Source organism: Fulmarus glacialis, unplaced genomic scaffold, assembly GCF_000690835.1.
Source record: "Fulmarus glacialis isolate BGI_N327 unplaced genomic scaffold, ASM69083v1 scaffold3110, whole genome shotgun sequence".
Lineage (NCBI taxonomy): Eukaryota > Metazoa > Chordata > Aves > Procellariiformes > Procellariidae > Fulmarus > Fulmarus glacialis.
Window position 1 is genome coordinate 1 of NW_009189392.1, and position 9,706 is coordinate 9,706.

Genomic DNA, 9,706 nt, shown 5'->3' on the forward strand with positions numbered 1-9,706 from the left:
GGCGGCCGGGGTGAGAGGAGGTTGGTGGTCGGGGGCGACCGTGGCCCTGGGCCCAGCTGCGGCCTGGCAGTCGATGCCCCCGTGTTCCCGCAGGGCCCCGGCAGACGGAGGAGCCCGCACAAAGCACGGGTCTTTTCGAGGCAGCTAATCGGGAGTTTGAAAGCACGGAGGTAAGCATCCAGGGCCAGCACGGGGAGTAGCATTGCTGCTGCAGCTGCTTCTGCACACCACAGTGCCACTAAGAGCGAGCTGCGCGGAGTAGTCCTTCCTGGTTGTCACACAAAATGGCACAACAGTAACTCATAATTAACTTCTTAAATGACTTTGCGCCATGACGTCCCTTCTGCTATGGCTAAGTGGGAGCTTCACGTGAGCCATGAACTATGTGGCTTATGATGAATGGTGCCTCACTGTGGCATGTTTCTTAGTTTGATTCCCTACCCAAGTTAACTTGAGGAAATTAACGTGACAGTGTTGTCACACTAAAAGCGGTATTGGCAAATGGAAGTCATCCTTTCACCTCAGGCATAAATGTTCCTGCAGTTGCATTAACATTTGCCTTTTATACTTCGTTTGTTCGAATTCTCCCTTACATTTCATGCTTTTCTGTGATCTTGTATATCCTCGTTACACATACGGCTTCACTTCAGTCACTGAATTTTACTATGCCCAGTAATTTCTGAGTTTTTTATATACTGTAGACTCACAATGGAAGGTGGTTGGGTAGCAGTGATAAGAAGCTTGCCAGAAAATATCATGTCTAATTGATGACTCCACTTCTCTTAGTCAGGAAGCGACACTTCAGATGTTTCAGAAGAACTTTCTACACAAGATGGAGAGGGAAAGTCCCCAGCAGAAACAGCATCTGGTTTGAAAACTGGACCGGAGGACTCTGTTCTCCCTGACACTCAATTACAAAGGGAAGAAAGACCAACAAGCACTTGCTCTTCTTCCAGTGAGGTGGGAGAAGTAGTAAAAACTATGCAGCACTTCATGGAGAAGTTCGGCGTGGACCTGTTCACAGTTACACAGGCCTTTCTGAAAAACACTGGTGAAGTGGAGACTACTTTATACTTTCTGCAGACAGGGCAGCGCTTGGATGGGTACCCTGTATGGAGCAGAGAGGATGATTTAGAATTGCAAAAAGATGATGAACGTGTCAGAAATAAATTGATAGCAAAATTTGGAGCTGAAAATGTAGCAAAGCGGGTAGCATTTAGGAAAAGTTAGATAGCAAAGCAGAGGGGAATGGCTGATTTAGGACTGTGGCAGGAACTTAAAAAAACGAAGTCATTTTAGAAATGCAAATGTGATGGAAAATTGATGCAACATTCTGTAGTTTCAGAAATGCTTTAAAATAATTTTTTCATAAAAGGCCTATTTTGTATTTTATTTTTATTTGTAATACTGAGTATACGAAACATTTAAAAGTAGAAAATGGTGAAGGGGTCTATACAGTATCAAGTTTTCATTGAAAATGTGCTTTAAAGTCTGTATCTACTATATAAACCAGCTGACAGTCCTACCTGTACATTGCTGCATGCAAAGGATTTTGAATTGCGTTGGCACCAAAATCTGACAATCACATTAAGTGCTCTAACCTGTAATGCATTATTAGTGCACAATAGCAGCCTGCTCTCTGTCATGTGTCTGTTACTTCAGACTGTTGTGGATGATCATTTAATGACCTGCTTTGCCAGTTGTTGTCATTACCTTTTTTTTTCTTGTTAATGAACATTGATTAGCAGCAGACATTTGGAGACAATAACAATAAAAATGTAACTGTTCAAAAAGAGGGATCAAGAACATTCATGCCAGAAGATGAGGCACTTGGTCTCATAAATGAATGCTGAGATGTCTCGGAGTGGCCATGTGTACTGGGAATGACCAAAAAAGGTCACTGTGATATTACAATATTCAATCTCATGTTACAGAGTTCTGTCAGTTAAAACCTGAGGCCAGTAGACAGTCATCTCAATTTTTATTACCACTTCCAGCGCGTGTTCTCCAGTGCTAATATTGCAGCGTTTGTTTAGTAACATCAACTTGCTTTATGATTTCAAAAACAATAGCTCTGCCCCAGCTTGCACCTCTACAGATTGAAGAGTCCCAGCTTCTTTAATCCAGGCAAAGTAACACTTGTACCAGACCATATAGTCTAGTTGGAAAAAGTAGACCAGCTTTCAGGGCCACGTGCAATAGTTCAAGTAGAAGATACAAGTTAAGAAAGAATGCTCAGAGTTTATTTAGGTATCTATCACCTAAGTCATGTTTGAGAGAGAACACCATTGCTAGTATACAGTCACAATCTGAAAACCTCAGTACCTTCAGCCTAAAATTGTGCTCTGGTCACTATTTTAATATTATTTGAAGTCAGTCCTGTAAGTCTGGAATTCATTCTTTTGGTGAAATAAAATGGGCTCGTAAAAGCAAAGATTGATTTCCGCCCCCCCCCCCCCCCTTAGAATTATATTTTGGGGTTTTTGCTTATTGCACTGCAGCACTCAAAAAAATTAAGGTGAATTAGGAAATTGCCGATTTTAAGTCAAATTCAAACTGTATTGAAAGTCAACAATAACTTGATATAATGAGACTGCTACATCAGAAAACCACTATCTGAAACACCAACTGATTATTTGGGGAGTTAACCAATGTAACCAAATAAATGCCAAAACTCTGGTTTAGATTATGCAGTGTTTCACTGGATGGGTCATTAAAAAAGCTTAAAAAGTGGGAATAATTTGGTACATTCATGCTGCTCAGACTGGTTACTTGAGACTTGTATGGAAGACCAGACAAGCACTTAACAAGAGCATGCAAGACAACATAGCAAATAAAGTAGTAAGATTTTTAAAAAATTAGAAACTTTACCAGCTGAATTTGAAACCCAAGGATTGCTGATGAGCAGGTTCATGAACAGGAGACGCGTCACCTCCTGCAGCCAAAACCTCCCATTCTAGCTTGGGTGGTGTACGCATCTCAGCACCATAACCTCACAATGCAATGGTTGTCTTGTTTAACCAAAGCTGCTCTAGAATTCAAAGAAAGAGGTAGAACACATTAAATGGCTGTGACATAAAAAGATCAGGTATCTTTTTATAATTCTAAGTGACACTTTAAGAGTGTTTGTCTTTTTTAGGGCAATTAGTCAGACATGCAATGCAAACTTCTGAGTCTGCATATAGTGCTTTTACCTTTGCAGAGCCATACAAACACATTGTCTAACACTGAGAACCCTTCCATATGCACTTAGTGCACTCAGTAGGCATAGGAACTAAGACACAAAGAGCACAGCTTACTCAAGGTTGCCCTCTTTCACCTGTTCTGAACTGCTGAAAGGCACTGCTTATCCACAGATACACTCTTGCTTGTGCAGACACATGGGTCTAGGTCTCTTCAGTCCACGTTCCCGTTAACAGGACCTGGAGATGTCACTATATTGTATGGTTCTGCTTCAGGCCATTCTGGCTCTGCCTTCTCGCATGATAAATACCCTTGTTTTCTCTGCTTTGTCTTACCAAAGACACGGTTACATTCCTTCTAACATGCTGGAGACAGTTTGGCTTTCCATGTTCGTATCAGGTCCCTGTATTATCAGGGAGTGTCAGAAATGCTCTTTTTGTGGCTCAAAGAATTACATGTTTCTTCTTTGTATTATTGCCTGGAGCAGCAATATTTGTAAACCTGGAATGGTGAGCAGAGTGGCAATGTGCATGCCAGAACTTTGAATTAAAGACAATTCCAGAGGCAGAAATACTGGGTCTGCAAACTATTATCTGGAATTTGGGTATTTCCGATTTGCTGCCTTTTAGAGTTAGCCGCCATTCATCAAAATCGATGAATTCTGGCCTTTCATAACTAAAGTTACCAGTGCAGAACTGATTGCATGCACCAGGTTGAAGCGCAACAGACAGGAATACTGAAGAGTCGGTTTTTAAATGTCCCTTTGATTGGTGACTTCTCCATCTTACACTTCATTGGTATAAAAGCTGAGTTTACTCTTCTGAACCTGCACAATGTAAACTTGACATTTGTTTCTAAGCAGACATCCATGATCTTTATTTTATGCACGTGCCAAAGGATGTAGCTGTAGTTTTAAACGTCATGCTCACCATCTTGAAAGTTGGGGGCGGGGGGGTTGTTGGTTTTTTCCTCCTCCAAAAAGTATTTTAAGTCATCTTTGCTTGCATTAAGACAACTTTAAATTTTCATGTGACCACACTGTGTGGCTTTGGTGCTTCCAGGAAAAATAAAATCTTGCCAATTGTTGTATTGAGGAAATATAGCTAAAGGAGTGCAGTAAAGATACACTGAAATCAACGATCCTGCTTTTTCTCTGATTAAGCTTAGGAAGCAGAAGTTAAAGTAATTTTTAAAACAGTACATGAAGAAAATGCATCGTATGTTATTTTTATGTCATTTGTTTACTGGCTGACTGGAACCACTATGAAGGTTTTTGTTCAGCTAAACATTTGGAAGTTTGGAAGTTTGTTCAGCTAAACATTTGGAAGAACAATGGAAGTGATTGAGTCCACTAAAAACAAGTGTTCATAATAAAACTTACGCCACTCAAGCTGACATTGGTTAATGTAGAGATACAATTAGCAATGTACTGAAGAGTCTATGTTTGCTCAGAAACAGGCTTCTTGGCACTTAAAATAGGAAGCGCTTTACTATGACTTTAGTAAGAACAGGCTTCTGAGACTCCATGCTTTTAGCTGAATATGTTGAGTTAAGGTCCATTTTAAAAGGACTTTAAAAGGAATACAGCGGCTGTGCGCTTCTCTGGTGCAGTACGAGTCCTACTTCTCTATGCCAGCCTGCCTGCTCTAAGCTTGCATAAAGACTGTGTAAAGGAAGATGCCTTGCTTTCAGTGGACTTACTACCATGATGCCAGTGCTGCCTGCTCAGCATGAAATTTGTCATTCAACAACAGGATCCCTAGTAGTAAGTCTATGATTTCCATAATATACAACATCCCACCCTTTGCAGGGATTAGGGGTTTAGCTCTAGGAATATAGCTATCCACAGTGCTATGGTAGCAGGTGATCTGTAAATGTCACTAAAGCTTAAATGTTGGAATCAACTTCTGATGTCTCCTTTATGAATCTAGCTTCAAACCTTTATTTACACAATACAAGATTGAGATCTGCCTCTTCTGAATTTAGTCAGTATTATTCCAGTTTTACAGATGATGAAATAGAAATTCAGACTCTGGAAAGATACAGAAATAGCACCTGAAGTCTTTCCAACCACTAAGAACAAAAGCTTCATTTTAAACAATAGGATTCATACTTAGAGGAATCCTATCTTAGTGGTCTCCAGAAAGAAACGATGTCCCTGAGGAGCAAACATCCTGTAATCATCCACAGCTGCTTTAAAATCTTTTTAGTCTTGGTGATCAGGGCTGATTGCTTCATGCAAAAGAAAAGCATTACTGAAAGTGAAACTTGGATAGTGACTGACTTTGTGCTGAAGGAATCACTAGCAGCTATAGGAGAAATTCAGCTTGTATGGTGTACAGACTTAGTAATGCATCTGAATAACTCAGTGTGCTAGGCCCTGTTCAGTGGTTAAGAGATGTCTGGATTCAATTTCAAAGGGCTCCTTCAGAAACATTGTCATTCCTCTAGTCCTGCACCCAGAAACCAGGAAAACTCTGCTAACTGGGTAACAAGCTGAGGTCTGCCCCTGCCCACCCACCCCTTACAAGGCATGAGTGTACAGAGGGGCATTCGAAGAAATAGAATTTCATGGATGAAAGAAATGCTGCAACAAAACACCGGCCTGTGAAATCTAAATACTTAACAGTAATACTGAATGTAACAAATTGAAAGAAAGGCTCTTCCTTCCTGCCTCTATCATCTTTCTCACTGCTGACCAATTCTGCGTCTAGAGCTGCTTTGCTGTGCAGCTAACCGCCCCTACTCACCGCTTGCTGTTGCACAATTCATCCTGCAACTCTCTTCCTAACTGCTGCAGGATGGTCTCTTATCCCAAAGGGACACACAAGATCTGGAATGCTGATGCCCACCCCAGAGAAGGTGACTACAGAGCTGCCTCTGGGCTGGGAAGCTCTCCAACTTCTCTAGGCTGCTGCTCTTTGTGGTCCCAGAGCTGACTGTTGCCTGGGGATGGCTCATCGGTTCACTCCGCAGGTCCGCTCTTTAGCTAGCAGCTGCTTTCTCTTGCTAACCAACATAACTACTCAGTGTCTGTCTGTAAGGTTACTTTCCCTGCTTCCCTCAGCAGAATCAGCACATAACAAAACCCTCATTAATTCTCTGGTACAAAAAAACCCAACCAACCCAGCTGCCGTGAATTTGTCAGAAGAGCCTTCTTCCTACTTTTAGAGATTGCTATTCAGTTAAGGTGAATCCTTCTCTGTTGCTCTTCAAACACACACAATAGGTAGAGGCTGGACACTGTTTCTTGCCCACGCACCTTCAGACATGAACACAGTCACTATATCCCCTAATTCTAAATTTCAGCAGTATATATTTCTCTTTTTAAGAAGATATTGCAACTTTATAATAATATGCAAACGAGGTCTAGTTCTCCAGGCAGACATTGTCACTTTTCTATAGCGGGCACCAAATGCCCTTCTGGCAAGTTTAATACGAGCACTCCTCACCAGAGCTACCAGAGCTACACTGGCATGAGGAGGGCAGCTGACCGACAAAGTGAACAGGGCCTTGGGGCACGGGGCTGCAGCCAGGGCAGACAGGGAAGGGGAGCACGGGGAGGAGGAGCAGTGAACCGGGGGTCGGGGTGGTGTGGGCGTGGGAGGAGAGGGAAGGGGAGCACAGCTTCCCATGGCCCTGAACACCCTGATCCTGCCTGGAGCCACCTCCAATGCCCAGCCTCTCCTTGATCACCTTCTCCCAAGGATGCATATCCTCAGAATTGAGCCTCATCCCTTGTTGATGCTTGTGATCCTGCCTTAGGACAGCTGCCTTGCTGTAGGGTAGTGGAAATATTCCAGCTCTGGAGTAATATCTGAATGCACTGTTAAATAGACGCATATTAAAGGGACTCTACAATTTACACGTGAAAGAGGATGTTTAGAAGGAGGTATTTATAGGCATTTCACTCCCCAAGTCTGGTAAAAGCTTTTCTCCTTGTCTTACGGAACACTGTTAAAAACAGGTAAAAATAATTCTGTTGTTCAGGTTTGAGCTACATATTCCCGTTGGAGGTCGGAGAATGGCATCTCCAATGGAGATGGTGGAGAATGGCATAGTCTATTAAACATAACTTTGTTGTGCTCTAAGACAGGAAATACCCTCACCAAATAATTCAATAGGACAACTTGCCGTTCTCCGCTCGGCTTCTTCAGTCCACTGCCATAAACCTATCTTCCCAGTTCCAGTATTTATACCAATGGAATCTGTGTCCTTACCTTGCCTTCACAGTCTCAACCTTAGCATGAATTCTTCTCAGTCACATATGTGGACCGTGAGAATTCCCAGGGGAACAACTATTCTTGGTTTTGAAAGCTAGAAGACAGAATTATTTCAGTTGAAAAATAAATGGATTCACATAGTCCCAGAAATGGATCTCCATATGCAAACTCAGGAGTTTTTATTTTCAACTATAGCTGGTTTATTCCCTTTTCCCATTATATACTAAGTGAACTCAAAACATTTCCCCAACATTGCCACCAAGGCTGGATGCCCAGGCACAGGAATGGAGCAAAAGAAAAGCTAGGCTTGAAAACTCAACCATTCCAAAAAAAGGATCTTTCCAGAAACCAATGTCTGGTCATCCTTGTGTCTCTTCTGGCACTGCATATCCTGGGTGGCAGCATGACAAAGAATGTTCTCTTTATTCAGCTTCCTCTTCCTTTGCAGTGCAGTTGCTCCATGTGGTTTCACTAGTATGTAGCTGTGGTCTGCATGGGGTTTGAGCTCTGCTATCTGGTCTCACTCCTTTGGCATTCTGTTTGCTCCAACCTACACATACTTCCTCTTTCGCCTAAACCATGGACCTAATTTGGAAAACAGACTTGCATTATTTCAGCCTGCATTGTAGCTGAGCCTCCAGGGGTCTTGGAGAGTGACCCTGTGCTGCTGAGAAAGCTCTCATGAGTGCAGTCGAGACTCCTGCGTTACTCATCCTTGCATAGCACATCCACACACACACTCTTACACACATATGCATGCACCTCTGTCCTCTCTTGCTCTAGTAAACAGTTCTCCACTCCGCAGCCTTCAGAGAGTAGGTGCAGAGAGCAGCTTTTCTGCCTTCAGAATTTGTTACTCAGAGGAGTTCTGGGCAAACAAAAGATCCAGCGATGTATTTTTTTGCTCTTCTTCAGACTGAACGAGCCGGTAGCCCAGCAAGTCCATTGCCTCCTTGCAAACATTTTGCACTTTTTCTATTTTCTGGAAGGGAAGGGTCTTCCTCCAGGCCTGGGATACTCTCAGTGCATCTCTGGACCCAATATCAAAGGCCTGTGCTCCTTGCCCCTTCCCATGGGTGATGTTGTGCACCCATTTCTTAAGTTCTGGTGTGAAATGGAGTTCTGCAAAACTGTACATCTGAGCAGCCTTTGCTAGTGGGTCTCTGACAATGTCTTCATAGCGAACCAGCAGGTAGCGGTCTTTCAGGAAGCTGGGAATGGCCTGCCTGCCTGCCTTGTAGATCTCAACGTGGCTTTTGCAGATTACTTGCATCATGTTGTAGGGCCCCATTTCTCCACTTGTCCTCTGGGACCCCACAACAATGTTATTGTCACGTTTCAGGTCTGCCATTGTATTCTCTCGGGACCTGAACACAGCCCGAGGATCACGTACCAAGTGAACAATTTTGAGGTTCAGGGACGGATCAGTGAGAAGAGGGTAGAGAACTTTCAGGTCAAAGAACCGAACCTCCTTGATGGCCACATGGCTGTAGGTTTTACAAGCTTCCTCCACCTTGCTGAATGGGTACTTGCCACAGATTGTTCTGCAATTGCCTGCAGTGATGATGTCACTGCGACTGAATAAGTCACAGGCAGGGGGGGAGCACAAGGCTCGGCTTGTTTCCCACTGAAATAAATCAGACTTTTTCTTCTGGCTAGACATGTAAGCATCAAACACAGACATGTCACACAGAAAGACCGACCTGACTAGGTCCCGCACTGCCATGTGTAAGACTTTGGCACTGTTCTGGTACATCGTAACCCACACGTGCCATGCGGGCTCCATCAGGTAGAAGACACTGGGGTGCTGGCTGAAGATTTGTCCAGTGAAGGAAGATCCTGACCGCCAGGAGGAGAGAATGAGGATGTGGACTGGAGAAGGTTTTTCTTCCATGGGGGCATTGTTGCTGCAGGGTAGGAAGTGGAAGTGGATCAGAAGGACGGACAGAACTGCCAGAATCAGGAGCACCTGCACCCTTCTAAACTTCATCACAGTTGCAAGGGACCTGCAGAGACAGAGGAAGTTCAGCATCACAGGATCATGAAGAAGGCAGGGTGTGGTGCATCAGGCTCCTGCCAATCCCTCTGCAGGCTCAGGGTTTTGGAAAGCTGCCACACTACCAATGATACTGTGACAACCACAGCACAAGTTGGTGTTGGAAAGGACATAAATACTGCAGGGCTGAAGGTTTTCTATATCAAAAACACTGTTTGTCAGTAAGCCATTCTAATGTAGTCTTAGAAGATCACTGAAAAGCTTGTCTGCACTTTTATCAAAGTTTAAGAGTTAGTTCAGTGTA

General features: G+C 43.3%; 2 protein-coding genes across 2 annotated transcripts; one reads left to right on the forward strand and one right to left on the reverse strand.

Moving 5' to 3' along the window:
• Positions 1 to 93: 93 nt before the first annotated feature.
• TERF2IP (telomeric repeat binding factor 2, interacting protein) lies at positions 94 to 1,230 on the forward strand (the record flags this gene model as incomplete). The annotated part of the gene is made up of 2 exons (XM_009581682.1): positions 94 to 170; positions 787 to 1,230. Coding segments are annotated over 2 exons (521 nt in total), but the record flags the coding sequence as incomplete, so codon positions are not given.
• Positions 1,231 to 8,259: 7,029 nt separating this feature from the next.
• Positions 8,260 to 9,300, reverse strand: CHST4 (carbohydrate (N-acetylglucosamine 6-O) sulfotransferase 4). Its single transcript, XM_009581693.1, has one exon. It carries the CDS (start codon positions 9,298 to 9,300, stop codon positions 8,260 to 8,262), a length of 1,041 nt encoding a protein of 346 aa, XP_009579988.1.
• Between the last annotated feature and the right edge of the window lie 406 nt (positions 9,301 to 9,706).

Bases quoted from the DNA above. Each gene is read 5' to 3' on its own strand.
- CHST4 (XM_009581693.1), bottom strand. From the start codon at position 9,300: ATGGAAGAAAAACCTTCTCCAGTCCACATCCTCATTCTCTCCTCCTGG.